At 35.7% G+C, this 17,473-nt stretch overlaps 1 protein-coding gene across 1 annotated transcript in view; it reads left to right on the plus strand.

Moving 5' to 3' along the window:
* drosha (drosha ribonuclease III) overlaps positions 1 to 17,473 on the plus strand; it is a 56,798-nt gene that overhangs the window by 2,707 nt on the left and 36,618 nt on the right. Inside the window, exons 3-12 of the mRNA XM_067430195.1 lie at positions 2,970 to 3,273; positions 3,556 to 3,697; positions 6,438 to 6,598; positions 8,140 to 8,220; positions 10,346 to 10,432; positions 10,522 to 10,608; positions 12,697 to 12,768; positions 13,078 to 13,159; positions 13,302 to 13,373; positions 16,304 to 16,473. Coding sequence (XP_067286296.1) covers positions 2,970 to 3,273; positions 3,556 to 3,697; positions 6,438 to 6,598; positions 8,140 to 8,220; positions 10,346 to 10,432; positions 10,522 to 10,608; positions 12,697 to 12,768; positions 13,078 to 13,159; positions 13,302 to 13,373; positions 16,304 to 16,473 — 1,258 coding nt within the window. The remainder of the gene's footprint in view (positions 1 to 2,969; positions 3,274 to 3,555; positions 3,698 to 6,437; positions 6,599 to 8,139; positions 8,221 to 10,345; positions 10,433 to 10,521; positions 10,609 to 12,696; positions 12,769 to 13,077; positions 13,160 to 13,301; positions 13,374 to 16,303; positions 16,474 to 17,473) is intronic.

Below are 17,473 nucleotides of genomic sequence, written 5' to 3' on the forward strand. Positions count from 1 at the left end.
CTGCAGAAGCGCTTTTCTTTTAGCAGTGTGAACATGTCACAGCAGCGCCAAGCGAACGCACAGAGTAACGTCATAACATAATTTTAAACACACTTAAATGTATCTAATATGATAAACAGAGCTGCTTTACCTTATAATCATGACCGGAAAAAGCGGATTCATGAACATGATTTCTGCCCGTGTCCTATTTTCCACCGGCTGTGAGGTGAATACCACATGTCCCAAGATACTGCGCTCACACTTGGCGTCATCAAACTACACCTTTGTTTAAAATAGGCGCCCTCCAGTGGACGGAAAGTTGCATAGTGCACCTTTAAAAGGAAGATATTCAAGAAGTTGTCTATCCAGCTCATGTCCCACATTCATCTCAAAGCGCAGACCGGCATGAAGCGTCTTTGTGGAGAAATAGGCTATGAAACAAATATTTTTTAAACAAATATTTGATATTCTTAATATTACCATTATTTACTTATAATCAATTTAATGTTTTACAGGCTTTATTGTGTTGTTTCACTGACAGAAAAGAAACATGCATGCTTATGAAATGGATGTTTGAGCTTTTATTATTTTAAAATGTAGTCTATATATATCTGGCATTGACTACAGGATTTAAAATAGCATATATGCATTATGCATTAGTAAAACTCTCAAATTAATTTACAGAGCAAACTATAGAAGAAGATTAATGTGTCACACTCACACAACAAGATGCGCAACCGGACCAAAAGCAATTATGAGGAAAGTTATGGAATTCATGGCGCTGGATGAAAGGCCGAATGCATAAACCTTCATGAGAATTTCCGTTTCATTTGAGAAAAGGGTCATATCATGAACACAGACACCCGTCAAAATCAAAGTTCGGTTTAATTTTTTTTTTAATTGACAGAATATGTTAGGCTACTGTTAATAATAATAATAATTATGCCTTTATGGTTGATTATTTTTCCACTGTTAAGCAGCATACAGCCGTTAAATGTTTATGTATTATTTACTTATAATGGTTATCATCATCATAAATAATAAACCTAATACATAAAAACAAATGTTAATGGTTAAATAAATCAAATAAAAAATTTAACATTTAGCTGTGGTACCAAAATTGGTACAGAGTACCATAAAAATGTTATGGTATTGGTACCGACTACTGGAGTTTTGGTACTGTGACATCCCTAGCTGGCAACATTTATTACCCAATTACTGAAGTATTATTTGGAGGAGTATTGTACACTTCAGATTTGTTCATTCATAGGATCTTTTGACTTTTGTAAGACAAGTAAAAAAGAGAAAAAGGTCAATTTATAATGTTTTGTTTCATAAATCAGATTTTTTGTTATTTGTTATGTCTACTTCTTTCCTGGTACAGAACACTTATTTTTAAGAGTTGTTTAATGGAGATGAGATCCTGTAATAATGTTTAATAATTTATTATATAATATTAAAAAAAATTGCTTTGAAGATAAAGTTTGTATATGCTGTCAATTATAGTTCTTAGAAAGAAAATCTGAATAGGCAAAAATCAATATCGGCAGATCTCACTAACAAAAAATCAGAATCGGCCAAGAAAATTGAGATCGGTGCATTTCTATTTATTTATTTTTTTACATATGTAATTTGCTGGATATAGCAAAATGATTTGTGAGCATGCTGAACTCATGCTGAACAAATCTCTGGTCTAGATTTACTTTAACCCCTCTGATTGGCCATTGGGTTCACTTGCTCAACAAAAAATGTCTGTGATTGGCTATAATGCAGCAAAAACATGTTGCTGTAAAAACCTTTAATGTTCTTCTTAGAGTGTGCACACAAATACATACCGGAGCATTTGAAAGCAGCTGCCTATGAGCGGGTACCAAATTGACCCAATTCTTGGTACTACTGGTACTGCATGAATTTGATTTATGTAAAGAAAAGAAGAAATATTGCTTGTCATCTCTGGGTCCTTCTGACAATATTACAGGTGACCAAGCAAGTTACTTTTTACTTCATTTTTGTGTGATTTCAGTTGTTTAAACTGCCCAAACTTATTTATAGACTTACGCCCGTTTCACACAAAGTCCATCTGTAGTGCGTATGCGGTGTAGGATCCACACGCCCTGTTGTGCTTTCACATATGCTGCGTTTGCAGTCCGCAACTGATCCGCAGTTGCATACCACAAACACAGCATTTATTTATAATTTTTTATTTAAAATCCAAAAGTTGTTACTGAACATGGCTCGTCAGAATTGCAATTCTCTTTGTTTACTCTTAGATTAGTCAGGTTTTAACATACTACATTTAAACAACATTTTATTCAGTACATTCATTCATATTTATATAGCCTAGTACTTTAGATTTAGCTCACACAAGCGGCAAAACATTTAAACATAGGTCATAGCCAAAAATCACAAACATTTTAAATTAGAAACAATACAATAGGATATTCAAAAACATCCGACTCTCATCTTGTCTTTCGTTTTTAAACCCTTTTAAAAGAAATCCTGCAGGTCATAAAGAACTTTGCTTTCCACCTCCAAGAAAGGACGAGTGCTCTCCATTATGACACTTTTTTTTAACTTAAATGCCAGTAAGGTGTCGTTTCCTTGCTTTACTTGAGAAAAAAAAGCCATGTGTTGACTTTGAAACGAGTATATTTTAAATTATATGCATCTGTGGTGAAATTACTTGATTTTTGCATCAGTACATGTTTATTTTAATGCGAACAATGTTCTATCACTTAAATGCAGTAGTGCAGCACAGCAAAAAATAGACCCTGTACGAAAACGATCACTGCACTGCTGCAGACACACTGCGCCTGGAACGGACTGATGGACAGCATCCGCGTGCAGTGTGAAAGGGGTACAGAAAAAATATGCACCGCATATGGACTGCAGACGGAGTATGTGTGAAACGGGCGATAGTTTAAGTACTTTCGCTGGGTTGTCTGTTCCTCTGTTATTATTACCGCGGTAATATTGCCTTCATCCACCAGAGAACGATATCGTCATAGAGACGATCCAGGTTCGCCTCCCTCAGACAGACACCGGAAACACATTCGCAGTCGCTCAGGCAGTCGAGAGAGAAAGCGCCGACGTGTGGACGAGGAGAAGGAGAGGAGAACAGATGGAGGCTCTAGCAGTCGAGAGAGACCTGGGTTGAGTAGGAGTAGAGAGGCAGAGGAAATGCCTACTGACCGCCATGAGGAGGAGAAAGGAGAGGAAGAGTTACTCAAACCTGCCTGGATCCGCTGCACACATGCTGAGAACTACTACTCCAATGACCCAATGGACCAAGTGGTAAACACCGTAGTGAACACAAACAGCTGACAAACTTAACAGAAGTTGACATGTCGGGCTTCTCAAACAGTTTAATGTTTTGAGAGATTTATTCTGTTACAAACTTTTCGTCAAAATAACAATGATTTTCTTCTAGAGACTCTGAACAATAAAAACATTACACTCTACGCCTTTAAAATGTGCAGCATTTTGTACCAGATATTGTGATGGAGTCATGACCAAAATATATCAGATACTTCAGAAGTTGTTACTTATCTTCCATGTGTTGTTATTCATCCATAGGGTGACTCTACAGTTGTGGGAACCAGTAAGTTGAGAGATCTGTACGAACGCTTTGAGGAAGAGCTTGGCCGGAGGCAGGAGCGGGCCAAATCCACCAGGCCTAAATGGGAACCACCCAAGACCAAACTGGACCAGGATCAGGGTACCGTGTCCTAAGATTTTAAATATGCACATACTCTAAAATATTTACCAACATAATATGGCCTAAGTCTACATGAGTCCATTTTTAAACGTAACTTACAACTTAATAGTTCATATAGTTTTTTATTCCATTTTTATTTCAATCTGTATGTAAAATAAAGCTAAAAATGCTACAACAAAACAAAATAAATCATTTAAAAGCCACAAGCATAGTTGAGTGGAGTAAAACATCCCATGATGTTATGAAGTGGTTCCCAAACTGCGGTAATTAAGGTGACAGAGGGAGTACGCAAACAAAATGCTAAGTTTTGCTGTTCATTTCATTCTTCCCTACTTTAAAATAACATTAAAACCAACAGGCACAATACTGTAAATGCATGACTTCCAATCCAAATGCCACATCAAAATATAACGTCAAAACTGACTGCATCCATTTCCACATAAGCCATGTGCATATGGATGCATATAGGTTGTGTGCAGAGTCTGCTGCCTTAACAAGTTGTGCTACATTATTGCCTTTCTCGACAATGTACCTGTAGATTTAACACTTACTAGCATGCAGCTTTGAACTAATCGTTCATGAAACCACTCTGAGAAGAGATGGGTGTGGGTGGGTAATATTTTAAAGGTGAAGGATTAAGACATGACAAGGGGTTTCAAATGGACTTCAAAACTGACAAAGTCATCCTGTCTGTTAAAGGCCCCTGATTCAGCACCATTTGTTGCTAAAAGTGCTGCAATCCACAAAAGTGGGCGTGGTACGCTGCAGAGGGCAGAAAATAAATGAATGCACTGTAGTGTCTTTAATTACTTTTTGAGGCTTATTTTGCTGTGCTTTTATAAGACGTTTGATTGGTTATATCAAGGGGCCATAAAGACTGGTTACACCCACAGTAGATGAATTGCATTTGTTGCATTGAATTGCATTTGTTGACTCAGGGTCTATGTATATCTTTGGATGTCCCAGGAACAAAAAAGGTTTGTCCTGTCTAGGGATGCACCGAATCCATGATGAATATTGGGCTTTTTGACAGGGTTTGGTTTCTACCGAATTTTAGATTTTTTTTTTCCACCGAACCGAACCCTCGGCTGGTCGACGTAATTGCGCCACCGTTGATTATGGGACAGTCAGTTGTGCATCTACAGATAACAGCCAAAATGCAGCAACTTTCAGGTAGGCCTACAGAAATGGTAATTGTCAAAATCGTTTTTCATCCTGGCATAATGCTATTCTTTTTTTTCCTTCTTATTCTTTTCTTACAATGAAATAAAATGAAAGATACACTGCTGTGGATGTTGTTTACTTCAGTAATTTTTTTACTGTTTTAATGGACTGAGGATAGGAGTAGGATTTGAATTCGGCAGAATCTTAACCAGTGGATTGGGTATTCAGCGAACCCCAAAAATTTGGATTCGGTGCATCCCTAGTACTATCATTGCGAAACTGGTTCATTTTAAAGCTAGGCTGTGCAGTTTTCTCCTACAATTAAAAATGAACGGAACAAATTATTTGCAAAACATATACCGTAATTCCTCAAATAAAGACCAGGGCTTTTATTTACCTGAACTGAAGAAGGGAACAGGCTTTTATTTGAGGCAGGCTTTTGTTAGGGGCATGCCTGTATTTCTAATTCCATCTGTTTGAAAAATAATGGCTTTAAATAAACCGTTTTAAAGTTAAAGAGATAGAGTTCCAGTAGACAGATATTATTATTATTTTTTTTTTTAAGAAACATTTGCAAAAATATCACCATTCAACAACAGCCAGAAAGGCGACAAAGCAATTTGGGTCAGAAATATGGTAGCCTAATTGGTAACCACCATTGAGTGGAAAAAAAATCCTTGCTTAATTTCTATATAGGTTGGAAAAAAGCTTCCTTCCACTTAAGAAGAGTTGTGCACATTTAAACAATTTCTATTTTATTAGCCTATGTCTCTTTACATATTTATTTATTTTTATTCTTGAAAACTATAATTTCGTTATTTATACACTTTTCTCAATCTATTACGGAGATATTACATTTTGATTTTGCATATTGTTTTTTAAACGGTCTTTCGTGTAGCATAGTTCATATGACCACTTTACAATATGTCAACAACATTGTTTATTTTGAAGCCTATGCTGTTTTCTTGTACAAAAAAAAAATATTTTAAGTTAAATGCAGAATAAGACATATAAAAAAGACGAGAGGCTAATATTGTGTAGATCATAACAGTAGCCTATTTAAAATGGCATATATGCATCAGTTATATTTTCAATTTAATTTACAGAGCAATCCCTGCAAAGTTTTTAGGTTAACTACAGAAGAGACCAGGATTAATTTGTCGCACTCGCAAGACTCACAACGCCGGGGTGCATGGCATCAGGATGGTTGCGCTCCTTCGATAATGTCGGTCAGCCGTCACGGCACAACCCTACTGTACATTATGATGAACTTGAGTGCACATTAAATGAAAGGCATTTAGGAGCTTATCCAAACATTATTGTTTGTGCTGACCAGTAACCACGCCCAAGGCCACTATCAGAGGCCCGGCGTTTTATTGACTTCAGGGTTTCATTTGAGGAATTATGGTACCCCTATTAAAATATGACCCCTTAAGACCTTAAAGAATTTAATCAATGTTTAAGCAGATGTTTAAGACGAAGATATTTTATATAATCAAAAATGACATGCTGTAAAAGATGATTGTTGGTTTGTTTTAGAAGTATAAATATATACAAATATTTTATAATTGTGCAGAAGAGAGCTCCAGTGAGTCGGAGTGTGAGTCTGATGGAGGAGGGAGCAGTTGCTCCAGTAGCTCAGACTCAGAGGTCTTTGATGTCATCGCTGAGATCAAGAGGAAGAAAGCTCACCCTGACCGCCTCCATGAGGAGCTGTGGTACAATGACCCCGGACAGGTGTGCTTCACCTTCACTGTAGCCTCTTTGTGCTGAAAAATTTAGATTGTATTGTATATTTTGCTTAGATCCATTTTAAAGGGTTCATGAATTGAAAAATCTAATTTTTTCGATCTTTTGACTAGGGGTGTAACGAGATCACGATTATAAAAATTGTGGTGATGTGTATCGTTGATGTAAACCATAGACTGTTAAAAAAAAAAAAAAAAATATGGATGTAGTGTCCGTGACGATCAAACTCTTGTGGTTGTCATTTTCATGTGTAATGACAGGAATGTTGGAAATAATTTTAATATTCAAGTATTACTGTTACCCAATCATAACAGTGAGTGTTTACTTTCGAGTGTTTCAAAGACTATTTAACTATTTAATTCTAAATTAGGATGTTTTAACATTATAAGTGGACTTCAAAGAACATTTATACATATTTGAAAATGTGCAGTTAATGAACCCTTTAAACTAGTTATGTTAAAAATGTACATCTGGACAATATTTATATAGGCCAGAAAACAAATCCAGAAATACTCATTTAACTTTTGGAATGCTTAAACAAATTAATATTATATTTTTATTGAAGTGTTACTTCACCCCCCCAAAACTCTCATGTCTCACTCTCATGTCATTCCAAACCTGTAAGACTTTCATTCATCTTCTGAACATTAATGAAGCTATTTTGATTAAATCGTTGTCCCTCTATTGACAGCTACTCAAACTACCCCTTTGATGCTTCAAAAAGTTCATAAAAAGATCATAAAACTAATCCATATGAATTGAGCGGTTTAGTCCTGAGTAATTTTCTGAAGATAAATTAATTTAGTCTTTTATTCACACATAAGCATTCATCAGACCACACATCAGATTTGGTAAACTGAAGCTCAAGCATGTTCACTTGCGACGTGCGAGAACCAATGAGGCTTATTCTCTGTTACACAGCACATTTGAGCTTCCACAAGAGGTTTGTTCTCACGTGTAAAGCAGGTCTGGTTGAGCTTCTGACACGTTTAACTGACTTGCTCTGCAAGGTTCTCTTTAAGCATTAGTACACATCTATGCCACAGCCAGTGATGTTTGCTCAGTAACGATTTCAGATCAGGAAAGGAAAAATAATCCCTGAATTAACCACTAATTATAAATTCATGACATTGAGTGTCAGATTTCTAAATCAACATACACCAATGCTAAATTTCCTATATATCCTTATCATTTGTTAACAACATGTATTTGTTAACATAATTATCGCATTGTTTCTGGCTTAAATTAATACATTATTAGCTAACTGTGATTTGTATATGTACATTTCTAAAATGCATAACTTGGACACAGTCACCTTTGATGACAGGTCATTCTAAATGTTTTATGTAGAGACATTTTCTGTACACATGCATTTTCTGTAAAGCTCCTTTGAAATTATATGTATTGTGAAAAGCGGTATACAAAAAAAAGTGAATTGAATTGAAAGTATTACTGTAAGTTTAATGTATTTATTGTTATGGTTAAATTACATTTATTCTTATTTTCTTGATCATATGCTTAAATCCCAGATGAATGATGGACCATTATGCAAGTGCAGTGCCAAAGCCAGACGAACTGGCATTCGACACAGTATTTACCCTGGTGAACAGGTATATATGCCTTCATGCAATCATCTCATCTGTCTTATTTAAACATATGACATTTTTACATTTTAGAATTAATAAGACAACTGGAGGAAAAAGACGACTTCTGGATAATTTGAAAAGTGCAAACTATAGGGGTACATGAGAGAAGCTTTAGAAGACATATCACATATGTTAACAGACATATATAAACTGTTAACTGAGGAGTTAGAAAAATATGTAATTCTCTGAAATGATACAGTTGGGAACTTAATAATGAGCTAGATTTTTACATAATGGGCTAAATGATTGCAGGACTCTGATGGACCTATTATTGCGAGCACTTGGTACTAAATATTCTCATGGGATACTTTGGTTGGACTCTGCATATGATATCTGAGCTAAGTATTGCATTAGGTGCCCATTCACAGGACACAGAATGTGATGTAATGGAAGGAAATCTGGGAACCTCAGTATGCATTTTTTAAAGATAAACCCCATTTAACTGGACAACACACAAGGTGCCAGACTTTATTGGACATCAGCACCACTTTCTTTTTGCTTTTTTATTAAAGTAATAACTATTTAGTTCAGTTAATAAACAGAAGCAACAATTATAAACTTAGCTACAGAGTCGCAGCACAGAGCAAGAGTCAGATTTAAATGATGTTGTGTGTCAGTTTATTAGTAGGATATTTTGCAGAATTTTAGCTCTTTTTTTGTTTGATGTAAGAGGTACAATGTCTAAGGGTTAGGGTTGATTTTCACTGGTGTATAAAACAAATAAAATAATAAGTTAAAATAAAAATAAATAAAAATAAAATAAGTTCCCATTTTGTTTTAGATGTGTAGCTGGGATAGTTTACCCAAAAATGAAAATGTTATGTTTATCTGCTTACCCCCACGGCATCTAAGATATTGGTGTCTTTGTTTCTTCTGCAGAACACAAATGAAGATTTTTTTTTTTAACTCAAATTCTATGAGAGTAAAGAAAAACATGCACAAACATCTTCAAATTAAACCCTGCGGCTTGTGATGACACATTAACGTCTTAAGGGTTAGTTCACCCAAAAATGACATTTATTTCATTAATGACTCACCCTAAAGTTGTTCCACACTCGTGAGACACAATTCAAGCGGTCATGAATCAGCATATTAATTCATGATTTGGATCGCCAATGTCACGTGATTTCTGCAGTTTGGCAGTTTGACACGCGATCCAAATTATAAATCAAAACGCTGATTCATGACCGTTTAAATCTTTATTTGAGGTTTGAAATCAAACGCGGAAGAGAAGACAATGCTGAATAAAGTCGTAGTTTTTGTTATTTTTGGACCTAAATGTATTTTCGATGCTTCAAGAGATTCTAATTAACTAACTGATGTCACATATGGACTACTTTGATGAGGTTTTTATTCCCTTTCTGGACATGGACAGTATAGTTTGCCTACACTTGGATACGCTCTCAGACTAAATAGAAAATATCTTAAACTGTGTTCCGAAGATCAACGAAGGTCTTACAGGTGTGGAACATAAAATAATGACATAAATTTCATTTTTGGGTGAACTAACCCTTTAAGACACGAAACGATCAGTTTGTGTGGGAAACCAAACAGTATTTATATAATGTTTTACCTCAAATACAACACTGTTCAACACCCACGAGCACGCCATCACTTCCTCTGGGTGAGGTCAAATGAACACGATATGGCGTATCTCAATGGGATACAAGCAGCAGAAGTGATGTCTCGTGTGTATCGTACGTCATATCGTGTAATTTAACCTCATCCAGTGGAAGCTCACGGCTGTTGGACATAGTGTTGTATTCGAGGTAAAAAATAACATAAATACTGTTCGGTTTCTCACACAAATCGATCATTTCGTGTCATTAGACATTAATGTGTCATCACGAGCCGCAGGGTTTAACTTAAAGTCAATTCTAGACATAATGGTGATTTACAGTTTTATTACAGTAATTGTGCAGTTTTTGGTATTCAGTTTTCAGTATGTTGCATTTTGTTGTGTCTGAAAATATCTATTTAAACCAAGCATTTTGAATGTCAGTCATCAGTCTGGGACATCAAGCTGATTGGATTGGTAATTTCTCTCTCTCACTCTCACTCTCACTCACTCTAACTCTCTCACTCACAGCCAGTGAAAGAGTGTCGGCCGATGAGTAACAATGCCGGCAAGCTGTTCCACTACAGAATAACTGTCTCCCCACCGACCAACTTCCTGGTAGGTTTCTGTGTTGTCTTAAACTAACAAATTTAAATTCAATTTTCATATTGTTTCTATAATTCAATGTAACTTTCTCTCTCTTTCAGACAGATAGACCCACAGTTATTGAGTACGACGATCATGAGTACCTGTTTGAGGGCTTTTCCTGCTTTTCTCACACACCACTTACTAATGTAAGCAACTGCAGCATGGTTGCGTTCAAACTATATAATTAGATAAATGCATTCTTATGTGGTTAAAGGGTTAGTTCACCCAAAAATGAAATTTATGTAATTAATGACTCACCCTAATGTCGTTCCACACCTGTAAGACCTTCGGAACACAGTTTAAGTTATTTTATATTTAGTCCGACAGTGTACCTAAGTGTAGGCACACTATACTGTCCATGTCCAGAAAGGGAATAAAAACCTCATCAAAGTAGTCCATATGTGACATCAGTGGGTTAATTAGAATCTCTTGAAGCATCGAAAATACATTTTGGTCCAAAAATTGCAAAAACTACGACTTTATTCAGCATTGTCTTCTTCTGCATCTCTTCTGCGTTTGTTTTCAAACCTCAAATAAAGATTCAAATGGCCATGAATCAGCATACCAAAGAGATTAATTAACTAACTGATGTCACATATGGACTACTTTGATGATGTTTTTATTCCCTTTCTGGACATGGACAGTATAGTGTGCATACACTTAGATATGCTCTCGAACTAAATATAAAATATCTTAAACTGTGTTCTGAAGATGAACGGAGGCTCAGTGGTTCAGTGGTTCATGTAGGTTGTCTACAAACCGAAAGGTTGGTGGTTCAAAACCCGGTTCCACCTGACCAAGTGTTGAGGTGTCCATGAGCAAGACACCTAACCCCAGCTGCTCCCGACGAGCTGGATGGCGCCTTACATGGCTGACATCGCCGTCGGTGTATGAATGGCTGAATGTGAGGCAAAAATGTAAAGCGCTTTGGATGGCCATAGGGTCTGTTAAAAGCGCTATATAAATGCAGTCCATTTACCATTTAATGTAGCAGTTACAAAAATAATTAACCTTGTCTGTGTTTACTTGAACATCAAATGCACAAGGACAGCAGATTAGCCATTTTGTAACTCAGTAAAGCAAGCTTTACATTTTTCTGCTTATAACAGTAGTCTAACACCTAAAATACATTTTGATGTTCTAGTTAATCATTTGCTCATCTATATACCATTTCAAACCTGTATGATTTGTTTTCTTCTGTGGAGCACCAAAGAAAATGTTTAGCAGAATGTTTATCTAACATGTGCTGTAGATATCTAATTTTAAACTTTTGTGAATGTCTCGCCTAGTATACTTCTTTTGTGAGTTCATTATTGTGGATTTTGATTGAGGGAAGTGTGGAAAGGATGTTACTGATACTGTTCATAGATCATCAGTTGTATTTAAAGGTGGGGTAAATGCTTTCTGGTAACCGTTGTTGATATTTCAAACCAAAAAAACAAACACGCCCCTACCCCCAAAAGGGTCTCGCCCCTGTTTTGATACCTCCGCCCCACACATACGTAACCCAGGCCACGATCTGTGTGTTACTAATCCAGGTCGAATATTCTGTGAAAAAGTCACACCTTACATCACAAAAACACAAACCGTTCTCATTATAACTTGATAGTACACAACTGCGGCAGTCTAACTAATGAACATATTACAATTATGACAAGATTAGAGTTATAGCAGTCAGAGAAACACAAACCGGTCTCGTGACAACTCGATAGTACACGAGCACAACAGTCCAGCTAACGACATATTACAATTATGACCGGATTAGGGTTATCATGAAAAGAGGATACAAAAATATATTAGGAGTAAGTTATAGTATCTTACTTGTCGGACACATTTTGTAAGCTGACGCTTGAAACACACAGTGAGGAGATTTAGATGCTCCATACGGTGTGGAAATGATCGGGTCTTTATCATCGCTGAAGTGAGACACAATACAATCACAAATGGACAAACAAGCAAACATGACATACGAGAATATTCAAGCAAAAGCCAGCATATATTAGTTATCGGCTAATGTCCGTTCCTTTGTAACTTGTGTGTTTTGAATAATGATGTGCACTGAGCCTCTCTTCTCACCATCATTAGTAGACATACCCCTTACCTGCTGATTGGCAACAAGTTTGTTATTGAACTTGGCATAAACTCAAAAGTGTTAATGGATTAAAATCAGTATCATTAGGGGTGAGTATTGATGAGATTTAACATGCAGACATGTGTTTTCCTCCCCATTTTAGATCCCTTTGTGTCGGGTTATTCGTTTCAACATCGATTACACCATCCACTTTATTGAAGAGATGTCACCTGAGGTCTGTGGCACTCCACATTATCAAATTTGTCACTGTCCACATCTTCTCCAGTTCAAATCTCCAGTTATCATTTGTTATAATTTGCAATATTCATATATACAATTAACAGTCTCATAATGAGACAAGCATATCCTGATGTTTTTAACTGTTAACAAGTATTCATGAAAATGAATTGGCAATTACTTTTTCCGTTGTAATGTATATTTTTTTGTGAGCTACCTGTTACTTTTCTTGTGAACATCTTGGTTGTTTCTAGCACCGGTGAAGTGACCCAATTGCTCTGCTAGAGTAATTTTTGTGTTTCACCAGAACTACTGCGTTAAAGGCCTGGAGCTGTTTTCCTCATACCTCTTTAAAGACATCTTGGAGTTGTACGATTGGAACCTCACAGGTAATGTGCACATGCACACACAGCTAACAAACACACTATAACCTAGGGGTGCATTTTTGGGTGCATCAACTCATTTTTTAACAACTGAGTGAGTTTTGCTATAAGCATATAGCCATAGTAATATAGTTTTGCTGTCATACAGGTCCTGAAGAAACTGGCCCCTTAGGTTGTCAGAGGTTTCATTTCATGCCACGGTTTGTTCGGTTCCTTCCAGGTGAGTTTCTTCATTTAATTGATGTTGTTTTGTGATTGTGTCAGTCATATAGCTTGTGATAGCAGGCAAATATACTGCAGATGAAAGTGAACATTTCCAAATATGCAGATGCCAAATGATTGGTAGATTTAAAAATCTTAAAGAACAAAATGTAATTTCGCTAACCAGTTAAAAGAAATTTTGGTGAACATATAAGTGGATTGTATTTACTAATGACAGAAGCAAGGTAAAGCTGCTATCCACTGTAAAATAAATCTTTCTTTATATATCAGTTAAAAGTTTTATGATATCCCTACAAAGTATACATATTTGATACACAAATTCCTAAGGTCTCTAAAGGATCAACATGATCTGAACATGTTCTACTACAAAACAACATTTCTACATGCCTTTTGTTGTCTAAATGATAACAAAAAGGCCTATAAAATATATACTAATTTTTATAAAGTAAACATATGAATATATTTTATGTTGTTAGTATTATTTCACTAACTAAACTTGGATTTACTTGATTATCCATACATCAACAGTTTTAGAAAACAAAATTGTAAACTTCTCGAATTGTAAGTGTTAAATATAATAAAACAGGCTTTTGAGGAACGTTCAATCATTATTACATTATTGCATTATTTTAAAAAAATGGGACTAGTCCTTTGATTATGCCCCATCTGACTTTTTTTCAGTGGTTAATGTCAGCACATTTAGGAAAACACTGTATAAAAATATACAATATAAAATATAAAATAATATAAAAATGGAAGCTGCTTCAAGAGTGTCACAACTGTCAAAGATGGATGTAATAAAAACTAGTAAATACAAGGAAAAAAGCAAGCAACCATAGCAACGGTCTGGTGTCACGCGTGTTTAAAATCCACTGTTTTTGACCATAGTACTATTTACAGTTATAGACCAGGGGCCTGTTCTTCGTACCTCGCTTAATACATCCGAGATGATTGATCCCAGATCTTTTAATCCTGATAACTGAACTCTGGCTAATTTGGTTCTTCAAACGAATTTGCGGATTGGATTTTTAAAATATCTGGATTAAATTATCTGAGATCAGTGCTCATGCTTGTGTTCCCTGAAGAGTGCAGATGCATCGCTACTCGAAACCACGATCAGCAATGCAGCGATTGGCTGGCGTCAAGACAACGTAATGACATCATATAATTAAAAAAGCCACCTGGCAAAAAACTTGTCAAAGAAAAAAAAAGAAGAAAACACGAATTTCTGGACTTTTATAAGGAAACAGACAAACGACCAAACCAACATTAAAGTAAGATAAATTAAATGTGCACTGTTTTGATGAACATGATTCCCAATTATTTATATTCACGATTTTATAATATTTGTACACACTTTACATTTTACATTAATGTTGTAATTTAATTTTTAATTCAATTTGAAGCAAATTTGTTATGTGACAATATTAATTATAGTTTCCTAACAATCAAGATCATAAGATCTGCATCTCTTGCGGTGCATCAATCCACTCCCATATTATCCGTCATCACTCAAATTAATGCATGGCAAAGATTAACTGCACAATGTGTGTAAACCTCCAATACAACTATAAAGTAATTATTCCATCACAATTCACAAATAAATCTCTCAATCAAGTGACTGTCTCTATTGTTTTATACACACATTTTACACAACATTAAAATATTTTTTTTCAAATAAACTTTTATATTTATTATTATTTTAAATTATTATTGCCCCTGGTTCAGGAATTAACTCTTGTAATAAAGTAGCAGTGGCTGGGACAGATTTTAAGTATCACCTCAAGATGCAATCTAATCCTGTTTACATGCTCCCGAGCAGGTTTAAGCTTATGGACCTGTTGCTATGACATCAAGTCCAGGATGAGCTTCGAAAAAAACCAAACAATCCGAGATCAAGCCAAACCGTCAACAATCAAATCCAGCTAACTGAGTTAGCGACGCACGAAGAACGGGCCTCTGAATATCAGTATTTTAAGATATATTTACAATTCTATAAAACAGAAACAAAACCCAAACATTTGCACGTCTAGCCGCAACAGCAGCACATTACAAAATTATTTATTTACCTCAAACGTGTTTGCCAAGCACTAATGTGAATGACTGATGTAACATTAAAGTCTGCAAAACAAATCTTGCTCAATCCTTTCTTTAATCAAAATAGTAAGAACAAAAGAGAATCTGCATTAACAGACATTAATAGTTTTAGGTATTAGTGGCCCACAGCTGCTTTACAGTAATATTTCAGTAAGACAGTAATAACGAGTTAGCCATACACAATATAAAAATAGAAAATATATAAAATAAATAAATCGATAATTAATAATACTTGCAGGTTGTGATTCTAAGCAGCAAGCTGGTCCAAATAAAGTGGGTACTGACCCATGCCATTTGAGAATCCCGGGTGAACCCAGAGATTTGAGAGCAGTCGTCTGTAAAATTAAGTGTTTGAGGCCGGACATGAACAAGTTGTTCACGGGCAGACAACGTACAACATAGGTTGTTGTAATGCAAATATCATTTCTAGTGATGCTGAACTGTCACGCAGTTGGACTCTAACAAAAAGCAACTCGTTAAGGCAGTTCAGGGTTGATTGTTTATTTTGGGAAACAATAACTTTATTTATCGTGCACTTTCGGCTTTGCTACTTTGTAGAATGTTTACTTTCACAAACAGCTATATTACACACTGCATGAAAGGGAATATTCGAAAAACCATAATAGGCGCACTTAAAAAAGAAAAATCTAGATTAGCTTAAACACTGGTGCGCTGTTATACAAATGAAACTCATTGTTTTATTCAAACTCGCATAAAGAAATTAGTTTGCTAAACCAGTTTAATGTGTGAATGTCCACACACAAGCAAATCATTTTTATAAAATTATAAACCACTTCACATGGGTTTTCCTGTCTGCTCACTTTATGTCAGATGGAGGAAAGGAGGTGCTGTCAATGCACCAGGTGCTGCTGTATCTCCTGCGTAGCAGCACGGCTCTGGTTCCCGAAGAGGAGATCGCAAATATGCTACAGTGGGAGGAACTGGAGTGGCAGAAATATGCTGAGGAGTGCAAGGGCATGATCGTCACCAACCCTGGCATGGTAAAACACATTTACACAAACGTGGCATGTCAGTTCAGGAGCAGACTGAATATTTAAATGCCTCTGTGAGATAATGGCACAGAGCAAGTCAATTAACTTTTTTTTTAATGCAATGAAATACACTCACCTAAAGGATTATTAGGACAGGGTGTCCGCGGGGTTTTAAAAAGTATTAAAAAGTGATAAATCAAAATTGTCAAATTTGAGGCCATTAAAAGTGTTAAATGTGGTCTCAGAGGTATTATTTTTTTCCAGATTAGGTATTATTTTTTCAGACTATCAGGTAGTCCTATTCTGATTGAAATTCTATCTGCGTTCGCGTTAGTTCGTTTAAATATGGGCTTTAGCATATCTGGGCACATAAGCAAAGATCTTTCGTCTCAACGTTTGATGCTGACGTCATATTCAGCGGTCGTTCGGCATCATCTCAGAACACTGAGTTGAACGCTTAACACAAGTTGCTGGCTTACGTTTTATTTTAGACTTGCTTCAAGGCATATCTTCAACGACTGTCCTCATAAGAGCAATCTTAAATGATTTATATAAAGTCTAAAATGAACAAAAAGAGTTGTGAGAGAACGAGGCGAGATCCATAGACAGTAAACAGTGAGATCCGCGTGTCTGTCTGCTCTTAAAGGGACAGCAGCCAATAAAGCTTCCTGTCAGTAAAGTTAAAGAAAAAAGGGAACAGAGAAAATGACTCGCTGCTCTTGACTAAATAACTTTTGTAGCTTAAATAAGGATTAACTATTTAATTTATAGTTTAGGCAGTGCAGACTTTATACTTTGATAACTTTATTACATGTCTGTATATTTCCTAACTGTTCAGACAGGAAGGGCAGGAGTAAACATGACATTTATTATGGGTTTATGTTAGCATTGTTTTAAGTTTACTTAAATTAAAAACTGTTATATTTTTAAAGCCTAATAATAAATGTAAAAAAAAAAAAAAAAAAAAAAAATCAGTAGCTGTATTAATATCAGTAATAGGCTACTGGCC

The sequence above is a fragment of the Pseudorasbora parva genome, chromosome 21 (genome assembly GCF_024679245.1).
Source record: "Pseudorasbora parva isolate DD20220531a chromosome 21, ASM2467924v1, whole genome shotgun sequence".
NCBI lineage: Eukaryota > Metazoa > Chordata > Actinopteri > Cypriniformes > Gobionidae > Pseudorasbora > Pseudorasbora parva.